Source organism: Colobus angolensis, unplaced genomic scaffold (assembly GCF_000951035.1).
Source record: "Colobus angolensis palliatus isolate OR3802 unplaced genomic scaffold, Cang.pa_1.0 Scaffold87, whole genome shotgun sequence".
NCBI classification, from domain to species: Eukaryota; Metazoa; Chordata; class Mammalia; order Primates; family Cercopithecidae; genus Colobus; species Colobus angolensis.
Window position 1 is genome coordinate 2,696,272 of NW_012122598.1, and position 21,701 is coordinate 2,717,972.

The 21,701-nt window shown below is 46.8% G+C and overlaps 1 protein-coding gene across 3 annotated transcripts; it reads left to right on the forward strand.

Moving 5' to 3' along the window:
- Positions 1-1,642: 1,642 nt before the first annotated feature.
- Positions 1,643-17,984, forward strand: LOC105503609 (keratin, type II cytoskeletal 72). Of its 3 annotated transcripts, XM_011930598.1 has the most exons (10): positions 1,643-2,293; positions 4,189-4,403; positions 10,686-10,746; positions 11,137-11,232; positions 12,000-12,164; positions 12,669-12,794; positions 15,745-15,965; positions 16,603-16,637; positions 17,399-17,608; positions 17,736-17,984. In XM_011930598.1, exons 1-9 carry the CDS (start codon positions 1,868-1,870, stop codon positions 17,587-17,589), a joined length of 1,536 nt encoding a protein of 511 aa, XP_011785988.1. In that variant the 5' UTR covers positions 1,643-1,867; the 3' UTR covers positions 17,590-17,608; positions 17,736-17,984. The 3 variants fall into 3 exon arrangements, with proteins under 3 accessions (XP_011785988.1, XP_011785987.1, XP_011785990.1); XM_011930597.1 differs by having other exon boundaries at positions 17,399-17,984; XM_011930600.1 differs by lacking the exon at positions 12,669-12,794 and having other exon boundaries at positions 17,399-17,984.
- Positions 17,985-21,701: the final 3,717 nt, after the last annotated feature.

Genomic DNA, 21,701 nt, shown 5'->3' on the forward strand with positions numbered 1-21,701 from the left:
AACTCCTTAGAAAATTTCTAGGAAAAAAAAAAAAATGATTTCAAGGACACCCTTTGTCAGTCAATCCTATGTAAAAATTCTCCTCTTTCAATGTAATCCATTCCTTGCTTTTCTATTCTCAATGGCTGGAATAAATAAATTCATTTTTGTGCTTGTGGAAAAAAAAGTGGCTAAAATGACGGGGCAGAGGGAAAATCTCATGTAACAATGAAAAACATAACTTTGATCTTCTTGAAGGGTCTGCTGGTCACCCAGTCACACTGACACTGCCCTTCCTCCCTTCAGAGGGAATGGACTACAGCCCCTCCTCTGAGGCAGCACTGAGAGCCCGCCCTCTCTCCCACCTAGGACATCTGGAGGCTGTTATCTGTTCATCTGCAATCGGCGCCGTCTCCACAGCTTAACAATGCCCTCACAACTTTGTTCCCGGTGGAGTAAACACTGCGGCTGTTATTATGTCCTGTCATTGGCCCAGTGGAGGCTGTGTCAGCCAATTACCCTTGGGTACCATTTAGCCATCCCATGAGGTCCCCAAGGGGAGCCCAGACGTCAAGGTATCACTGAGGATGCAGTAACAAGCCTTGCCCGAAGCACTCTGCTGTTTCACAATCATCCTGAATGTTCCCTTGTCCAAGGCCTGGGCTGAGCACTGGGGGAGCAGGGGAGGGAAGGGTGAATCCAGGGGGCCCTGTCAATCTGAGAGAGGAAATGGAACACATACCCAGGACTCAGACAGCTTGAGGAATAAGAGCAATGAAACAATCCTACCTGCATGCCAGAGGAACAGGAGAGCTGTTGCTAAGAGAGGAGGAGACTTGAAGGCAGCTTAAGTTTGAGACAAGGAAATTGGGTTAGATGGAAGAAGCAGCCTCTGTAGCTTAAAGGGGAATGAAGTTCTAGAATCTAGTTCTTGGTTTTAGATCTGAAGAGTCTTGACCTGTTCTTAATAACTGATCACATTTTGATGCTGAATTAGAAATGACAGGGTGGCAAATGACCTGAGCAGAGGTTTCCTGGATTGGATAAATGAGCCTCTTCTGCTATTAAAAGAAAACAAAAATGAAAACAACCCAAAACCTTAGGAAATGTCCTCTGCTAAACCACACCTGAGCCTTCCTGTGCCACCTCCCCAGGCCTTCTTCCCTCCCTCCCAGATAGCATGGTCCCCATTCTTAATCTAGAAATGCTTTAGTGGAGGAACCTTTTCACTCTGGTCCAAAGTCAACCCCCAACACTTGTGACCGGAGCTCTCTGTGTCCTGACTTCCCCAGTAGACTGAGAGGTCTCTGTAGATGGGGCCAAAATCTCCTTCTGAACTTCCTTCTTGCACACAGGACAGAGCTGTCCTTATGCAGAAGCCTGGGAGGCAGGAGGAGGACAGGCTAAGGATGATTTTCTGGGATATTCTTGACCCTATTCATGGCCTTCTGAAGCAGAAGCAGCCTGGACATCTGCTTCACACACCTCCGTCTCCCCAGACACACACCCAGAGGAGCCAGCCCCACTGGAAGTTTCCAGGGGCGATCTCAGGAGTAATAACCCCAGTAATTGGAGGCCAGCAGGTGGAGATAAGGTCGCTAAGCCATGATAATGCAGGAGGTGAGCCAAGTAAATGCTGGGTTCTGGGTCACTTTATAGGGATTCATGGGGAGTTCACGGCGGAACAGACAAAATTCTCGGTGAGTGCATGGTAATTTCCTATATGAAGAACCCAAGGGGCCTCAAGGGATCTAAAAGGAATTGTCGAGGTACAAATTAGGCTGACTCCAGCCGGCCAGGCTATTTAAGGGGCGAGCCGGACCGAGAACGCAGCGGCTGTTTGCGCCCCTCCTGCCTCCCGCGCGGCCAGCACCGGTCCTTGCCAGCCATGAGCCGCCAACTGACCCGTTTCCCCGGCGAGGAGCGCCTGGGCTTCAGCGGCTGCTCCGCGGTCCTTTCTGGCCGAAACGGCAGCAGCTCCGCCTCATTCCGGGCCGGGGTCAAGGGCTTGGCCTCCTTTGGCAGCAAGAGCCTCTTCTGCCTTGGGGGCAGTCGGCGCCTGGCTCTCAGCGCTGCGGCGGGGCGGGGCGGCGGCCGCCTGGGCGGCTTCGTGGGCACCGTCTTTGGCAGCGCCGGGCTGGGACCCGCGTGTCCCTCCGTGTGCCCGCCCGGGGGCATCCCTCAGGTCACCGTCAACAAGAGCCTCCTGGCGCCGCTCAACGTGGAGCTGGACCCCGAGATCCAGAGGGTGCGCGCCCAGGAGCGGGAGCAGATCAAGGTGCTGAACAACAAGTTCGCCTCCTTCATCGACAAGGTGAGTCCTCGGGCATCGGCCTGTCGCCTGCGTTGGGCGCAGTGTGCACAGGGGTGCCGGCTCTGCCACTGGCGAGATGAATGGGAATGTGGGCTAGTCACAGCCTTTCCGAGCCTCCCTTTTCCATTTGTAAAACGGGCACAATAATGGGTCTTGCCCCAGTGGGTTGCGTTGAGGCTTAATTGGGATGATTACAAAGTGCTCAGAACAGTGCCTGGCACACACTTCCAATAAACAGGATGTATTAGTCCGTTTTCACACTGCTGATAAAGACATACCCCAGACTGGGAAAAAAAAGAGGTTTATTTGGACTTACAGTTCCCCATGGCTGGGGAGGTCTCAGAAGCATGACGGGAGATCAAAGTCACTTTTTATATGGCGGTGGCCAGCGAAAAATGAGGAAGAAGCAAAAACGGAAACCCCTGATAAACGCATCAGATCTTGTGAGACTTATGCACTATCAGGAGGAAAATAGCAGGAGAAAGATAGGTCCCCACCATTCATTTACCTCCCCCTGGGCCCCTCCCACAACACGTGGAGACAATTCAAGTTGAGATTTGAGTGGGGACACAGCCAAACAATATCAAGGATCTTCATTTCTTTCTTGCATGAGACAAGACTGTGGGAAGCGAGGGGGCAAGATTGCCAAGGAATGGGCACTTTGAGAGCTTCTAATATCAGAAGAGGAGATGGGACCCACATTCAGGGCAGGGCATTAGGGACACAGGCCAGTAGATGTTGCAAGACATGGTGCTTGGTGCTTGAGGAGTGGGGTGAGTGTGTAGCTAGGAAGGTGATAGAGGAGGTGAGAGACAAGGGCCAGAAAACTGAAGGGTGAGGCTGAGGAGACACTTGGAAAGAGTGCATGTAAAGTTACAGGTCTAGGCTGAGGGTGGGGCATCCAGAAATTGGGGTAGTAGGGAAGTTGTCTCTGGAGATTCCGAGGCAATGACCCCAGTGAGTGGAGAGGAGACAGGGACTGGGCTTCTCTTGTCTCCACCTGCGTGGAAGGTCTAGACGGTGAGTGATAAGGGGACAGCCTTTTAACAATAGCTGACATTTATGGTGCTGTCCCAAGTGATTCTCATTTACTAATGCACAACCCATCATTCTGTTGTTGTTCTGCCTTGCAGATGAGGATATTAAGACATAGGAGGCTAAGAAATGAGCTCACCTTGGACAGGACATTTGGTGGTGGACCGCGTGTCACCACTATGCTAGGGAATAGGAAGTGAGGTGGCTGCAGGGCACAGGTCTGCATGGAAGAAACACAGCAGCTGTTCCAGAGGCTGGGGCATTCTCTTGCTCTTTTATGTCTGTTGTTCCCTAGCATGTTTCCTTCTGCCCCTCAAGCTAAGAGATAGGTGAGAAGAGGTGTGTGGCAGAGGGCTCAGAGTTATTGAGTCTAAAAATGTGCACCCTGGTCAAGTATGAAGGAACCTTGTGAAGATGTGGTAACCTGCTGTGAACAACAAAGAAATGAACAAACCAAGTGCAATTTAGGCTACACAACAGGAGGAAGGCTGTAAGTGCCAGTGTGCTTTCCAATGTTACTCCCCAGTCCCTGTTTCTCCCCTGCTCCCCATTTCTCTTTACTCAGAAAGCACCAGCATTTATAGCAAGAGAAGCTACCTCTGTCTCATGAAAACTCACTAAGGCAGAGGCAGATAGTACCATTGCTTAAGGCCTCTTCTGATTTCTTATAGACTGGGTCCTATTTCTTGTCTTGGAGATCCAGGTGAGCATGACCCTTGGCTGAATCCACCCAGAGATGAGCCTTGCTCTTTCCTACCCCCAAACCCCAGGATGGCTTCCTCTGGATTTTGGGGCCGTCTCCTCACTCTTGAGAGACAACAGCATGGGGACTCTGGGCGATGACTGCCTTTGGGTTCCAGGTGCGGTTCCTGGAGCAGCAGAATCAGGTGCTGGAGACCAAGTGGAACCTCCTACAGCAACTGGACTTGAACAACTGCAGGAAGAACCTGGAGCCCATTTATGAGGGCTACATCAGCAACCTGCGGAAGCAGCTGGAGACGCTGTCTGGGGACAGGGTGAGGCTGGACTCGGAGCTGAGGAACATGCAGGATTTGGTGGAAGACTACAAGAAGAAGTGAGTGAGTGGCAGGGAATATGCTTCTGGAGAATCCGATTTCAAATGAGGTTTTTGTTTGGAGACAGCATTTTTGCTTCTTAGATCCTTTGCTGTTACCAGGGGAGGGAGGAACATCCAGTTAGAGTGGGACTTAGGAAAAGAATAGATCTACCTACACCAGTTCTCCAAACTGTCTAGGAAATGTGTGCTCAATTTCTAGCACTGAAAACGAAGGAATGAGGGAAAGAGAGTTGTATCAAAACCTGATGGATATCTCAAATGCCTTTGTAGTTCCTCCTGAGTGAAGTTTTCCATGGCAGTTCCCAGAACGTAAGACACTCCACCAATTCCAGAACAAATTTTAAATCTAAAAAAAAAAAATTTTTTTAAACTTATTCCATGTTGAATCATGGCTGTGCTGCTGAATCCTGCCTTTAAAGAGAAGAATTGAGAATGTTTGAGGGATGATTGAGAATGAGTTGGAACCAGAGAGTGTGTCTTCCTCCAAGTCGAGCCGAATATGAGAGAGTAATAAATCAAGGCTCAGTGTGACCTGATATTTTGGAAGCTTGCTTCCAGATGCCAGAATTTCTAGGGGCAGGTGGCTTCTTCCACAATTGAAGTGGCTGGAGATGGTCAGAGCTGAGTTCTTTCTCTTGCTCCATATTCAATCTACTTGCCCATCTCTATTCTGAAATTCCCTCAAAGCAGAACCCTGGCCCAAGCCCTGCATGAAGAACCTGAGGAAGGAGGGGACATGGTCCCTGACCTCAGAGAGCACACAGGTTGTAAGGACAGGCTTAAAGAACAGTTTCAGATAGCCACCAATAAGAAGAAACAAATCCGGTGTGAACTGAGATTGGTGGAATTAAGATGGGAACTGGAGCCCAACTAGAGATGCAAGCAGCGTCTGGAAAGAACAGGGGGCTGCCAGGCATAGTTCAGAAGTCCCAGACAGAGGCATCCAGGGGCGGTGCTATCTCTGGGCCTTTCAGATTGGAGTGGTTTTGTGCTCCTGAACACCATGAACTAGTTGAGCAACCACAGATGAGTCTCTGTGTCCTCTGTGAACTTTAGTTTTAGTATTTATGAAAACCAAATACTGATACCTGCCTTGCTACCTAACAGAGCTATTGAGAGGATAATGCCAGCCAGACAGTAGTGTATTAGCAGCTTTGAAAAGAATCCAAGTGCTACACAAATGTAAGGCATTGTTTTCCCTATGTCAGAAGTCCTGGCTTCACTAGTAACTAGCATTATAACCTTGGCCAAGTATTTTCATGTCTTTTGCCTCATTTATAAAATTGGGATAATAATAGAATCTACTTCATAGAGCTTTTGTGGGGATCAAATGAAATAATGTGTGTGAAGAATTTAGCACAGTGTTTAGCACGTAGTAAGAGGTACAATAAATATTAGCTGCATTTATTAGGAGTATTTTAAAATTGATTTCATCACTCATCTCTTCCACCTGTGGGTCCTCGTGCCAGGTTTTTGCATCTCTCTTACAATATTTCATAAGAAATGCTAATCATATATCACCCGCGAATTAGAATTTTCAGTGCATGTGCCTTCTTGTTAAACTGTGAGCTTCTAGAAGATTCACAGTGTATATGTCTTAAGCATCATTGTATACACTGAAGCTTTTCTCATAGATTCTCTGAAATGATTTTTGAAAACTCTTCACAATTAAAAAATTTCACAATTAAAAAATTGAAACTACAACTTTTAATCATAAGTGTAAGTAGTTTCAAAGAGTATAATTTTAAATGTATTATGTGTATTCCTATTTGAAATTGTAATAGCCACATCACTCATTTAGATGTATCCAATTGCATCCAGGTGCCGCAGCAGGTTAGTGCCCATCACCCTTCATCTAAAAAGGCAATCAACGGACTCTGCTTTAAAAATCATAACTTTTACCTTGATCCTTTTCTTATTTGAACTCCAATTTTTATGCCACTTTCCCTACATAATTTTGTTCTAATATAATATATTTTTATGTCTCTTAAGTCTTTTATTGATCACCCTATCACAAAATATGCAGGTATCTTGAAACTTTAAAAAGCGTACTTCTTGTGGCCTGTGATCCCAGCACTTTGGGAGGCCAAGGCGGGTGGATCCTTTGAGCTCAAGAGTTCAAGGCTAGCTGGCCAACATGGTGAAACCCCGTTTCTACAAAAAATATAAAAAATTAGCTGGGCATGGTGGCGCGCATCTATGTTCCCAACTACTCGGGACGCTGAGGCACTAGAACGTCTTGAACCTGGGAGGCAGAGGTTGCAGTGAGCCGAGTTCATGCCACTGCACTCCGTTCTGGGTGACAGAGCAAGATTCTGTCAAGAGAAAAAAAAAAAGAAAAAGCAAAAAAGAAAAAGAAAGTTTACTTTTTGTGATTATAAGTTTTTAAATGTCAAAAGACTTATTTTGGGTTGAGTTATCCAAACAACAAAATGTATTGCTAATTTTGTTAAATAAGTATTAAACATAAGAACTGAAAAAAAATTGAAATTACATTTCTTAATGAGTTGAATGGGGCAGATTTTTTTCTAAGTGGCTTAGTTATCCATGTATGAATATTGTTCTTACTGAGCTGAGATAGGATTCTAGTCCTATGTGTTTTCCATTCTTAGGTAAGTGCTGGGAAACTTTAATTGTATAAGTAGATTTTAATGGAAGGAGTCTTGCAAGCCCAGTGTTATTTAGTTCTCAGAATGCCTTTCCAGTTTTTCTGCTTTTTCTTTCTTCCGTAGTGCTGTTTCTAACATGCTGCATAATTGACTTATTTGTTGTGTTTGTTGTTTGTCTCTCTCTGCTTCATAAGTGCAGAGAAATTTTTGTTCACTTACTTATCCTAAGTGCCTACAAAGTACCCCACACTCAGCATATATTTTCTTAGGTGAATGATTATATGTCAAAATCACATAATGACTCATCCTTAAAGATCATGTTTAACCATGTGTCAGTGGACAATTCAGAACCTTTTTCTTTTGAAAGCAAAACTTAAAAACCATCCGACTTGCAAAAAGAACTTGTGTCGTAGTCAGTAAAGTCATTATCTTCCAAATTTCTGGAAAATTTTTCAGTACGGCTTTACCAAGACTGATCAAATGACCATGCTTATACAACTTATTCTGTCCTTTAGGAGCACCATGTTTAATCCAATGGATCAGAAAGGACTGGAAACATAAATCATTGTTAATGCTCAATACACCTATGCCAATTCTTTATCCTTAAAGAATAATGTGGCCGGGCGCGGTGGCTCAAGCCTGTAATCCCAGCACTTTGGGAGGCTGAGACGGGCGGATCACGAGGTCAGGAGATCGAGACCATCCTGGCTAACACGGTGAAACCCCGTCTCTACTAAAAAATACAAAAAACTAGCCGGGCGAGGTGGTGGGCGCCTGTAGTCCCAGCTACCCGGGAGGCTGAGGCAGGAGAATGGCGGTGAACCCGGGAGGCGGAGCTTGCAGTGAGCTGAGATCCGGCCACTGCACTCCAGCCTGGGCCACAGACTCCGTCTCAGTCTCAAAAAAAAAAAAAAAAAAAAAAAAAAAAAAAAAAAAAAAAAAGAATAATGTGATTCTGCCTCGTGTTTTTGTATACGAATACACACACTGGCACATTTTTGAGACTTTGGAGCTGCAGATTTACCTCATTCAATTTATATAGAAAATATCTGCCCTCTAGCTTCATTGGAAAAGCCAGTCTTCATGTTCAAATCAGAGACATGAGTTGCTTTTTATCAGAAAAAGCCTGACTTCATTTCTCAATTCAAGTAAAAATAAGAATTTGTACTTTAGGGACTGTTATAAAATCCACTCAGCAATAAACTAAGAAATATGTCTTGTATAATAGGTTATTGAAAGCATTCAAGATTAAAATGATTTAGATTTAATATAACTAATACAACTATGTTATAAAATAAGAGAAATCAATATGTACTTTTTCATGGTTTAACTTTTAATTATTCATTGCAATATATTTTTAAATAATAAATTATTTTTAAGTTTATAATGCCATAAAACTTATCATTTTTATTTTTAATGTGTGTATTGAACTCTAGTGTTTGGCCTCTAGAAGTAAATAATGTAAAATTATTTATAACTAATGTCATTGATTTTGATAGCCCACTTGGTCAAAAGTTTTCTGTGTATTTTAGGAAATAGATATAAACTACTAAAAATTAATTGGTCTGGCAACTACCACATGTTTTATTTTTATTAAGAGGAGGTAGACATTATTAAGCATTTTGTAAGATAATATAAAATAAAGTTTGACTGAATAGAAATAGCTGTTTCATGACATAATTTGATTAAAAGGTTTCAGTTGTCTTTTGAATAAGACACAGAATCTGGGATAAATCGTATAAACTGCTTTCTGTGTGTTTTATATAGCATAAGTAGAAAGATCTGCAGCCTCAGAAGACATCCTAGTCACACTGGAAATAACTCCCTTCACTACCCTGCACGGCTTCAGCCGTTCAACAGTGCTTTTTTTTTTTTTAATACTTTAAGTTCTAGGGTACGTGTGCACAACGTGCAGGTTTGTTACATATGTGTACATGTGCCGTGTTGGTTTGCTGCACCCATTACCTCATCATTTACGTTAGGCATTTCTCCTAATGCTATCCCTCCCCACTGCCTCCACTCCAGGACAGGCCCAGGTGTGTGTTGTTGCTCACACTGTGTCCAAGTGTTCTCATTGTTCAATTCCCACCTATGAGTGAGAACATGTGGTGTTTGGTTTTCTGTCCTTGCAGTAGTTGCTCAGAATGGTGGTTTCCAGCTTCATCCATGTCCCCGCAAAGGACATGAACTCACCTTTTTTTTTATGGCTGCATGATATTCCATGGTGTATATGTGCCACAGTTTCTTAATCTAGTCTGTCATTGATGGACATTTAGGTTCGTTCCTAGTCTTTGCTATTGTGAATAGTGCCACAATAAACATATGTGTGTATGTGTCTTTATAGTAGCATGATTTATAATCCTTTGGGCATATACCCAGTAATGGGATCGCTGGGTCAAATGGTATTTCTAGTTCTAGATCCTTGAGGAATCACCACACTCAACAGTACTTTTTGAGGAGGGGGCTGCCAGGGACATGCCTTAGGAATGAGCAAAGAGCTGAAAAGGATTGTTTATGTTAAGTACATGAATAGAAAAGCTATTATCTAGCCTTAATTCTTTTTTTCAATGTTTTACTGAGGTAAAATACACATAACAAAATTTACCATCTTAGCCATTTTTCAGTGGATGGTTCAGTGGTATCAAATACATTGCAACCATTATGACCGTCTACCTCCAGAACACACTTTCCATCTAGTGAAATGGGAACTGTATACCCACTTAACACTAATTCCTCATTTCTTCCTTCCCCTCTTCCCAGCCCCTGGCTCCCACCATTCTACTTTATGTCTCTGACTTAGACTACTCTACGTACCTCACATGAATGAGATCATTTGTCTTTTGGAATATTTGTCTTTTTGTGATTGGCTTCTTTTCACTTAGCATAATGTCCTCAAGTTTCATCCATATTTTAGCATATTATAGAATTTTTTTTCTTTCTAAGTCTGAATGATATTCCATTGTATGTATACACCACATTTTGCTTATCCATTTATCATTGATTATTTCTTACCAATGCTCTATTTCGTTACCATACTCTCACAAATGTCCTGTAATGTATTCTTTGAGAATAATAAGGGATGGAAGAGGTAAGCTCTTTAAGTAAAATGATTAGTACCCTTACCTCCCCAATCAACAATATGTCTGTATTAAGAACATCCCAGTCCTAACCAAATTTCTGTGTCTTAGACCTTGCTTCTGTTTCTGCTTCACCTGGAACAGAAATATGTATAAGAAATAGGTATAACATACAGTTTGAAAGTGACAACAATGCTTTTGTTTGGTGCCTAGGAGGTTTTTGCACCCTGAGTCATTGCACAGTATCAAGATGCCATGTGCCAGAAGGGAATGCCTTTTCACCTCTGCTATAATGTGGGAGGGGCTAATTGTGACAGGGAGAGGGACAGTAGAATCTGCATGACATATCAACCACAGGTGCTCTCTGAGGCAGGTAGTTTTAAGGCAGACTGCATAGGGACAGAGGAGCTGGAAATTGATTCCTTTAAATATGTCCTTCCCTGCATCCCCTTTAGGAAGGTTATGTGTGCCCCAGGGGTACATGAATCCCAATTTGAAGACCCCCACCCTGTAGCTCTCAGCACAGAGGTGATAACTAACAGTTCAGTGAGTATTTGCAGAACTGAATTACCTCATTGTCTTGCCCCATGCAGGTATGAGGTAGAGATTAATAGACGCACGGCTGCTGAGAATGAGTTTGTGGTGCTCAAGAAGGTAAGAGGGGTGCAAGATGGGCTGGAAGAAGCCTAGAGGGCTCCCTGACCACCTGGCACAGTGATGCTTGTAGGGTGAGGAAAGGGGCCCTGTAGGTCACTCAGTCCCTTGGGCAGGGGTGATTGGCACTTTAACTTCCCAACCTCTCCCTCCAAGTCCCTTGCCTGGGATGCATGCTGTTTCTAGAATTTACCAGTCTAAAATCTGGGCATTTTACTGCACTACTGGTGTGGCCATTGCACTGCATGTTAGTTGGTTTACTCTCAGGGACTGAGCCCCCCATGAAGCACAGGGTGAAGGGAGCGGAGAGAGCAAGGCTTCCTGTGGCAGGGAGGGAGGGATGGGCAGGGAAGGCCCTCTCAGGGCGGCTTGACTGTCACGTGCTCCCAGGACGTGGATGCTGCTTACATGAACAAGGTTGAGCTCCAGGCCAAGGTGGACTCCTTGACAGATGACATTAAATTCTTCAAGTGCCTTTATGAAGGGGTAAGGACTTGGCTGACCTCTCTTGGGAGGTCTACTCCTTTAACAAGTGGCTTCTGGCCCCTGGCTGGAGGGCGGTGTGGACCAAGAATTGGGAGGGAGAAAGCTTTCAACCTGGTGGCCCTGACATTCACCAAGACCCTTCTGGGTGCTGAACAATGAGTTAGGTTTTGAGGAGTCCATGAAGGAGAAGAAATGATTCTCACTCTCCAGGAGTTCACAGCCTGGCAGGAAAACACCACGTAGCTGAGATTTCAGAGAGCAGAGGAAGGAATGGTGGGTTCTGCCTGGGCCATCAGTGAAGGTTCTTGGAGAGAGAGAAGAAAGAGGAAGATTTCAGTGGGTGCTGAGGGGGGCAGAAAAATGGAAGGTCCAGGAGCCTGTCCTGTGCTAAAGCATGAGGAATGAGGAAGGGTGCAGAGGCCTGGGGAAGGGATCAGTGCTGGTGACTCCCTAGGGGTCTTCACATGCTAGGTAAAGAGTTCAGACTTGGTCCTATGGGCAGAGGGTGGTGGTGGCTGGTTTCTGAGGATGAGAATGTAGAAAAGGGCAAGAGTGGTTTTGAGTGTGTAATGGAGAGAGGAGTCCCAGCGTTTGGGGCTGAAACCTAAGGTGCTCATTCACATGCCTGCCAGGCACTGCTGCTGAGGCAGAGTTCAAACGCTGAGGAGTGGCAGAGAGAGATGGTGAGGAATTTGCCCGGGAGGACCACGAAAACTGGTTCCTCATGAGGGCCCCTTAACTAGCTCCCCTCCCCAAACCGTCCCCAGGAGATCGCTCAGATCCAGTCCCACATCAGCGACACGTCTGTCATCCTGTCAATGGACAACAACCGGAACCTGGACCTGGACAGCATCATTGCCGAGGTCCGTGCTCAGTACGAGGAGATCGCCCTGAAGAGCAAGGGCGAGGCTGAGACCCTGTACCAGATCAAGGTGAGCTGGGTGCCAGGTGTGCTGAGTCTCACTGGCCACAGCTAGCACCCTCTCAGCATGTGTGCATGTGTACGTGTGTGTGTGTGTGTGTGTGTATTTGGGCTCAGTCAAGACCTCCTTTGTCTTGGAGTTGAGCCTTGTGGAAATGCCACCCCATGGGTAAGGGAGATTAACTACAGTCTCTGCTTGTTTTGTGGACATATATGGGGCTTAGCCCTTGTCCTGTCACGGCCTTTGGCTGAGGCCACACTAGCTACAACCCTGATAGGATTCTGACTCTGTTTCTATGGGTAATTCATATATATTGTCTTATCTTCACGTTTTCTTCACATTTCTAACTTTGGCAAATTGAGGACAGGAAATTCAAACTCCGCCAAGGCCCTCATGTTTGAGAACCTGAGGATCCTATTGAACTAGGGCAGGACTTTTTTGTCCAGAAGAAAAAGAACCTGCCCTAGTTCAGTAGTATCCTTGTGTTGCTCTTCTCTTGTCACCCAACCTCAGATCCAGGAGCTGCAGGCCACAGCAGGCCAGCATGGGGATGACCTCAAACTCACCAAGGCTGAAATCTCTGAGCTCAACCGCCTGATCCAGAGGATCCGCTCAGAGATAGGGAATGTGAAGAAGCAGGTGGGTTCTATGAAATGAATCCACTAACAGTATTTATTGAGTTGCAATCTGGGCCAGACATAACATGAAGAAAGGGTAAAACACAGTGCCCTCCTTAGGTTCTCCTCTAATTTACCAGGAGAGGATGATCTGAACAGATGTGGAGGGATAAAGCAGCCTACACACTGTAGGTAAGTGAGTGCTGCAGGAGCCCAGAGGGGTGGGAGGTGAATGAGGACCCCAGGGAAGCTTTGCAGGAGGTGAGATTACACCAGGAGAGGGGAAAGAGCAGGTGAAGGAGCCGGCAGGAGCAATGAGCCTAGGTAGGGATGTGCACAGCAAGCGTGCAGGTGAGCTTGCCTATTTAGGGCAGGGGGCTCGCTGCTCAGCAGGGGTGGCAGGGAGCAGGGGACAAGACTGGGTAGGAATAGGCAGGCCATGGAGTTTAGACCTAACGCAGGAGGTAAGATGAAGCCATTTGAAAGTTTTGCATGATGATTCCTTGTGGGAGGAGAGAAAATCCAGCAGAAGATTTTAGAACAAAATGGAGGAGGCACAGCCCCCACAACCTAGATCGGGCTCAGGGCCCTGCACTCGTGGGGGACCTTTCTGCACTAGTGCTGTGCTGTGGGGAGGGCACCGCATTGAGGTCCCACTCTCTGGGACGTAGTACCCCTGCAACCACACCTGTGGCTCTAAAGCAAGCAAACCCATGAGTTCTCAAGTTTGTGGAGGCAGTGCAAGGGTTTAAGGCCCCATCTCCTTACCCTCCTCTGCACCCCATCTTTCACCCTGCATGGTGCATGCTTACACATGTACACGCACACACACACCCACCCACACACACACACACACACAACTCCTCTGTGCTCATGGTAGTGGGAAGAAGAAAGACCAGCATTAAATAACTTGTGTTTTTGTTTAATCAAGAGCTATGGAAGTACAGAAAAAAACACAGATGTTTGAAGCTACCCTCAGTATTCTACTACAGTGTTTAAGTAATGAAATGCTATGTGTTTATGGTTGGATGAGATTATTACCAGAAAGTGACCTTGCTTTGGTGGTGAGGGAAGATATCCTCTGTGGGGAACAAATGGGGATCACTCGCAATGCTGAGTCCCCATTGCGGCTCCTTTTGAAGGCCCTCAGCTAAGGTGCTTCCTGCCCTTCTGGCCTCCTCCATCACATGCAGAGTTTCATGGCATTTGGTGTCCTCAGCATCCATGTGACATTTGTTTCAAAGAATGCTAAAATTTCAAGTCCTCTCAACTCAGGCCACGTTCAGAAGACCCAAGCTTTTGGTGTCTCTCTGTCCCAGGTTCACTCTGTGGGATCTTGGTCAGCAAAAAAAGAACAGAAGACAGTTTGACGAATTCAGGTAACAGTGTGTGTGGCCACTCCATGAAAGATTAAAACCTCTACAGTCCCAAGGGTGGGGAAGGGTTTTCTGTGGCTAGAAGGCTGGGTCCTAGGCATCTACTTGAGGCTGTGAGCCACTCATCCAAAATGCGAGGGCGTTGGCATTGCTGGGGGCCTGCCCTGAAGAGGAGGATGGCGACAGCTGGACAATATTCTACAGCCCATTTGGCCTTGGATCAGCTGCTTTCCTTGGTGTGAAGCAAATGTGGCTTTACAAATGGGCATACCCCAGAAAAAAAACCTCACCTCTCACCAAAACCTTAGTTGAGGGAATACATCCAGACTGAAGGGCTCAGGAAGCCCCCTGGGGGCTTTCACATACGTGTAAGCACACAGCCCTAGCTGCAGTTATGCAAAGGTATCTTCTTTAATTAATATATATCTCTCTATATATATTATATATATATTTTTGAGATGGATTCTCCCTCTGTCGCCCAGGCTGGAGTTCAGTGGCGCAATCTGGGCTCACTGCAACCTCTGTCTCCTGAGTTCAAGCAATTCTCCCGCCTCAGCCTCTTGAGTACCTGGGACCACAGGCAGCTGTGTGCCATCACGCCCGGCTAAGTTTTGTATTTTTGGTAGAGACAGGGTTTCATCATGTTGGCCAGGCTGGTCTTGAACTCCTGCCCTCAGGTGATTCACATTCCTTGGCCTCCCAAAGTGCTGGGATTACAGGCATGAGCCACCATGCCCAGTCTATTTTATTTATTTATTTTTAATTTTAATTTTTGTTTTAACTTCTGGGGTACATGTATAGGATGTGCAGGTTTGTTACATAGGTAAACGTGTGCCATGGTGGTTTATTGCACCTATCAACCCATCACCTAAGTATTGAGCACAGCATGCATTAGCTATGGTTTTTTTTTAGCTATTTTTCCTAAAGCTCTATCTCTCTCCACCCGCCAACAGGCTCCAGTGTACATTGTTCCCCTCCCTGTGTCCATGTGTTCTCATTGTTCAACTCCTACTCATAAGTGAGAACATGCAGTGTTTGGTTCTCTGTTCTCAGTTATGTAAAGGTATTTTCTAAGCCTGTTACCATTTAGCATAGTTCTCTGTGGGATTTGGGGACCAGACTCTAAGTGTGGCAAGTTTATAGGACATTTTATTAGTAGGAACTATATTAGCCCTCATGTTTTCCCTGTGATTTATGGGATCTCCTAAAACAACCTGTACACTGCAGAGCTGAATGAAGTCTAGCTGCTCACAGACTTTTTTTTCAGAGTTGACATAAGAATCTTACAGCTGATATTTCAGGCCAGGAGGGAGAGGGCAGGGGCCACATGCCCAGGCCAACCACTTTCTCAGTGCCTTCCCCTCCTTCCTCCCAGGTGAAGGTTTTCTACTTTCAGATGCAGAGGAATGAGCCAGGGTGAACCATGCCTGGAGTGAGGGGAAGAACAGACTCACTTCTAGGGATGGCCAAAGTTGGATAAACCAGTAGGATCTCCAAGCATTTACCATCAGTCAGGACAAAACAAGGGGAGGTTGTCCTAGCAAGATCTCAGAACTGGGCTCTAACTCTGAAGTGCTGGATCTGTTTGCCCTTCAGTGCGCCAATCTGGAGACGGCCATTGCTGATGCCGAGCAGCGGGGGGACTGCGCCCTGAAGGACGCCCGGGCCAAGATGGATGAGCTGGAGGGCGCCCTGCACCAGGCCAAGGAGGAGCTGGCACGGATGCTGCGTGAGTACCAGGAGCTCATGAGCCTGAAGCTGGCCCTGGATGTGGAGATCGCCACCTACCGCAAGCTGCTGGAGGGCGAGGAGTGCAGGTGAGGGGCCGGATACCCTGTGTGGGGGCCAGTTTTATCTCTGCTATGGTAGGAAGCTCCAAGAGAAACAGTTTGGTCCTGTTTAGGTCCTGCTGAAGTAAAACCATACAGCAAATGGGCTTGTCACATGATTAGGAAGGCCGAACTTGGACAGCAAGAGAGACCAAATTGTAAAAAATCCCACAGGTTGTGGGAGAGGAGGTATTAATGCCGGCAATGTTTGAGAAACAGCATCCCCCGACCCTTCATGGTGCATTTTTGTGGGTGGGGGGGGAGGAGCAAGATGGCCTCTAAGGTCCGTCCAAGTTCAAGGTCACTCCAGCAAAGCCTGGGGCTCCAATGGGGAGGTAAGCTCATTCTTCTTAATCGTCTAAGACCAGTGGAATAACTAGAGGGAAGTGGAGGCCTAATGATCCCACACAGAAAGCAGTTCCAAAGTATCTTGATGGAGGGCTGACTCCTTGCAGCAGATTTCCATTTCTCTATTTCTTGGGAGGTTGCACTGGGATGTGTGGGAAGAAAGGAGGCTGGGATGGGGCTGGGAAGGCACGTTCTGCGTGGAGAGGCTTATTCACAGAGGTGGTGGTTGGGGTGATTATTTATAGGGGATTTACCTGTTTTTCTTCTCCTTCTTCAGGATGTCTGGTGAATATCCAAATTCTGTGAGCATCTGTAAGTATCTGCAGATCTCAGTTCTGCCCTTAGTCACCTTACCAGAAGTCCGAGTCCCTGTAATTCATGACACAAAAGAGAAATCAGAATGACAGAGGGGGCTCAGGGGAGACTTAAGGGCAAAGGGAATGAACTGGCTGTAGTAACTAGGGGGAAGCAGTGGATGGAGAAGACTGTCATGAGAGACAAAAGTACAACCCTAAGATCAAATGATACTCATGAGTGTATCATCCAACGAATGATGCTTAATGGTGACATTATTTTTCTGTTGACCAAAACAAAGGCCCCAGATTGTAGTTAAGGGGGACTGAGGGGCCTAAAGGGTTGAGTGATGGAATGAATGAATTAGATGGAATGGTTGAATGAATGAATGAGAGCACATCCTCAGCTGTAAAAGCTGGAGAGCCTGTGTGGAGATGCTGTGGTGCTAAGAGACAGGGCCCTCAGTGGCCCCTTTCCTCATCAGCAGACCAGCAGCACCAGATGGGCCCTGGGAAGTGCCTCTCTTCATTTGTCCTGCCCATGGGGGAAATTCACACACTAATTGGAAAAGGTCAAGTGTATGAGGCTAAATGCATGAAAAATGAAGCTGTATGATCAGTGCTGATAAAAATCTCTTAGTAAACTGAAACACACAACAGAGAGAATCCATCTCAGCAAGAAGCCACTGCAGGCGAGAGTAAAGGGGGTGGCCCGGGATGTGGGGGTCTGACGTGGGGCTAGGGCTGACTGGGGCTGAGATCTTCTCTTATCCATTCCAGCCGTCATCAGCAGCACCAATGCTGGGGCAGGAGGGGCTGGCTTCAGCATGGGCTTTGGCACCTCGAGCAGTTATAGCTACAAAACTGCAGCTGCAGACGTCAAGACCAAAGGCAGCTGTGGCAGCGAGCTCAAGGATCCCCTTGCCAAAACCTCGGGGAGCAGTTGTGCCACCAAAAAGGCCTCCAGATGATGGACAAGTGGTTGGCTCTGTGAGCAGAAGGCTTCCCAACCCACCCATTTCCTCCCTCTCCTTCCCTGGGCTCCCTTTCCAAGTCAAGAAATGCTTTATCTGTCACTACAGTCCCAACTCCATTTCCTCTCCCTGTTGTCCTCAAGGTGTGATGCTTCGACGCAAGGAGTCCAGTCATGAGCTCTCTCAGTGGCCTCCTTCTTAGTCCCGTTTCGTTGGGTCATTGCCTGAAATGCAAAGACAACACACATACCCAGGATGTTTCCCCATGGCCAGCTACAAGCCCCTCTGCCTCCATGCCTTTCTAGGGCCTTTGCTGCCAAGGGACTCTTTTCATCTTCTGATTGGGATTGTGTCCTGTCCTCTGCTTCTCCTGCAATAAATGAGTAAATCTGTTTGGTTCTCAGTTGAATCTGTTGCCCAGAATGTCACCATCTGCAGGGCCTTAACTTTTCTTCATCTGACACTTGTTTCACTCTGGGTCCTGGGCTCATGTGGCTCTTCGCTGGTTTTAGCCAGGTAGATACTGGGAGGGGGCTGATCCTTGTAAACAGTTGAAATGTATTACCCAGGCAGCTGCTGGGCAGGCCCTTCACTTCACGTGCCCTGTGCCACCTATTCTGCACAATAGCCCTGTGAGACATCATTACTCCACATCAGATACAGATGTTAGAGCTCCGCATGGCTTCCTGCTCTGGTTCTTAAAGCACCCACGGCTGTGCACACTCACTGTCTGTGTAGCGAGTGGTCGTCCCTTCATTCTCCCCAGCGTCTCACTCTCCACCACCCACCACTCACTCCCCAGTCCTGCTCCCACACAGTGGCCATACCTTCCTCTTCTTTTAACCGACTTCCTTTTTACCCTAATGTGTAAGGCCTGTGTGTGTATATGCTTATAGCCTGTCTGTCTAAGGTATATATGAAGTAGTGGCTCATTTAACAAATATTTAGTGAGCAAGGCATTGCTCAGGCACTGGCATTACCAGAATAAACAAAATAGGCACAGACACTGGCCCCATAGAGGGAGAGAGAAAATATGCACCTACCGAAGTGATATATAATATGAAGTCAAGCAGTGCTAACTACTATGAAGAAAAATTCAGTGGAGTAAGAAGCTGAGAGATTCAAGGATGCTCTTTTAGCTCTGTGTGTGTGTGTGTGTGTATGTGTATGTGTGTGTATGTTTGTGTGTATGTGTGTATATGTGTGTGTTTCTGAAAGAATGTTTGTTTCTCAGAGTCGGCACAGTTAATTTGAGAAAAACCCTTAACGCGAGACCATCTTTCAAGTGCAAGCTTCGTTTGAGGGTGGCATTCAGAGTGCCCGAGATCCTGTCTCCCCTGCATCGCTTCCCACTTTATTCTCTAGCCTTTCCCCGTGCAGGTCAGACTTTTAACACCCGAGAGCCTTTGCACATAACATTTTCTCAACCTCAGATGTCCATTACCCGCTGATGGACAGCCTGTGCACCCTGTGTGGCCTGACTGAGAGTTCACCACCCACATTTCTGTGGTGCCTGGTCCCTCCAGGTGGACCACTCGTCTTCAAGCATTACATGAGAAGGATCATTTCAGTCATGGCCCAACACCTCCCTGTCCCACACCTGTATTCTACAGGCAGGCAAACTGAGTCCCAGATGGCTGAGTGATCTGTCCATATTCACAGCACTGGCGAGCAGCTGGGGCTGGACCAGTGGCCTTCACACTCAGCCCTGTCCTGAGCCTGTGGTAAAGCTGGCACTCTATTTTTCTGGTGTCATGTCAGCTGCTCACATGTCTGTCCCTCACTCCATGCCCTACATCCCCTTGTTCCAGGGTCTGGCTCACAGTCAGCACTTTTGCCAAGGGAATGCATGCCTTAGTTTAGCCCACCTTCCCTGGGAAAAAGAGCTGGATATACACACAACATACCCATGTCTCGATGGCCTGGTGTGCAAGTGATAAGACATATTTGTGTTAATAAATTTGTGTTTTATATGCATTTGTATGTAGGCAGTCACTCAAACTGGGACGCTTTTGATCTCAATAAATACTAAGCTGGATCCTTGGACAACTGGCAAAGCCAGGACTGTCAGATAAACGATCCCATTGGGCCTAGAATTGTGGCAGAAGAGTCATATACCGAGTTTTGGAGTCTGGGCTCTTCTAATTGTCAGAAGTGGCCTAGTGCAAGATCCTGCACTTGTGAAAGAAGATGAATACCAGCTGACCGTTATGAAGTGCTTTCTGTGTGCCAGAAACCGTTTTCAGCAGTCACTCTGCTCAACTCTTTATGGCTGGTAACTCAATGAATTTTCCCAACAATCTGACATGCATTGTTTTTATAAGATGTGATTATTATAATGTCCATTTAACTTGTGAGGATATTGAAGCTCAGAGGAATTAAGTAACTAACCAAATGTCAGTCGGTTAGTAAATGGGAAGAACTGAATTCCAGTCTGATTCTGGAGTCTATGCTCCTGGCTTCGACACCTCCTTACCTTTCAAAGAACTCAACTTAGAGGAGATCAGAGAATAGGAAAAGAGATAAGGGAAGTAAACCAGTGCCTGGAACACAGTCTGCCACCTGTAGATGCTCACTGTTGTTATTAGTATTTTCAAAGCATAAGTCTGTGTTTGCTGGCTGTGGGCTGGTTCATGTCCGAGGAGTGTGGATCAACAGCAGGACTTTGCCCTGGCCGAGATGGACTAAGTGACAGGTGGAGTCCATTAACTAAATTAACTAACTAATTAACTAAAACACGTTCCTATCTGGTCACTGGCTGTTCATTTCCAAGCAGGGGAAAACCCTCGGAGCCTCTATTTTGTGCACACACTGCCCTCTGCCATCGGTCCTGGATACTGCACTTTCCATCCCTGTGACTCCAGAGGAAAGACTTCCCTACAGCAGGGAGGGTGTAGGATGACCCTAGACAGGCTCTGCATCCCTCGCGGAGCTGCCAGTGGGAGGGATGCTGTTTCACTCCCTGGCGTGCCCAGGCTGGCCCCAGCCTCTGTGTTGCCTGGGCCTGACTCCTGTCTCCTCTTCCTCTCCTCTCTGGCCTCTCCTCTTACAGGAAGGAGGAGGGGGCAGGGGCTGATGCTGCCTGCTGCCTGAACCTCCACACCTCTAGTTAGAGAACCTGAGGCCTTCAGACAGCTTTTCCTGAAAATCTTGGTGCTGATCCAGAGGTCCTTGGAGTGAGGGCCCCCATGACTCAACTGAGGCCCCCTCTCCTAAGCCCTGCCTGCTCTGTGTGCAAACCCCTCCCTCCTCTGAGAACTCTTTCTTTCTCAGGCAGTAGATGAGCCAGTCATGGAGGCACCGGCAAGGCACAGCCAAGGGGCTCCATAGGAAGAAAGGCCTGAGAGAGGAACACAATCTGGAAAGGCTTCCTGGAGGAGGTGGTAACAGGGATGTGAATTGTTGGAGACAGGGAGCTTGTTAAAGACTGCTTAGGTCCCATTTGGCAGCTGCTCTGGGGTTTGAGCTGCCCTTTGCCAGCTGTTTCCAATCTCCCTCTCAGGGGCTCTGCCACTTCTGCCGCCTATAGAGTGGCAACTAGACGAAGGACAATTGTTCTGCACTGCCCCTCAGTCCTTACATTCACATTTAGCAAAACTTCCAGGAGTGCCAGAGATGTTGAGGGTCTCTCCTCTCCTGCAAACCAGCTGCCATTGGCTTGTCTATCCCTTCTCCCTGGTGAGTCATCCACACTGCATCCCCATTTAGATGCAGACCCCTCTCAGGGGCTTATCCCCGAAATCCCTCCTTCTTGCTTCCAATTCGTCCATCTCCAGGAGAGATTCCAGATCCTTCTTCCTGGAACTCCAGATGCAGCCCAAGTTCTAAATTAAAGCTGCTCCGAACTTAAGACCTGAACCATAGCGTGGTGGATCCAGGACTGAAAGGGACCTTAGAAGTCCAGCGTGGAAGTACACACACGTTGCAGTCGGCCAGGTGTGGATCTGAATCCTTTTGTTGATTTGTTTCTTTTCCCAGTTGTAACTGCGATGTGGGCAACTCAGTTTCTCTGCTAAATTTCTCTTTCCTCACTCGTAATGTGGGAAAAACAAGAGTATTTACCTGACAGGTTGGTGTGAGGATGAAATGAGTTGAAATGTGCACAGAGC

Coding starts and splice junctions, on each gene's coding strand:
- LOC105503609 (XM_011930597.1), top strand. CDS start 1,868: ATGAGCCGCCAACTGACCCGTTTCCCCGGCGAGGAGCGCCTGGGCTTC. Junction 10,747..11,136: donor AGTTTGTGGTGCTCAAGAAG/GTAAGAGGGGTG, acceptor ACGTGCTCCCAG/GACGTGGATGCTGCTTACAT. Junction 12,165..12,668: donor AGACCCTGTACCAGATCAAG/GTGAGCTGGGTG, acceptor ACCCAACCTCAG/ATCCAGGAGCTGCAGGCCAC.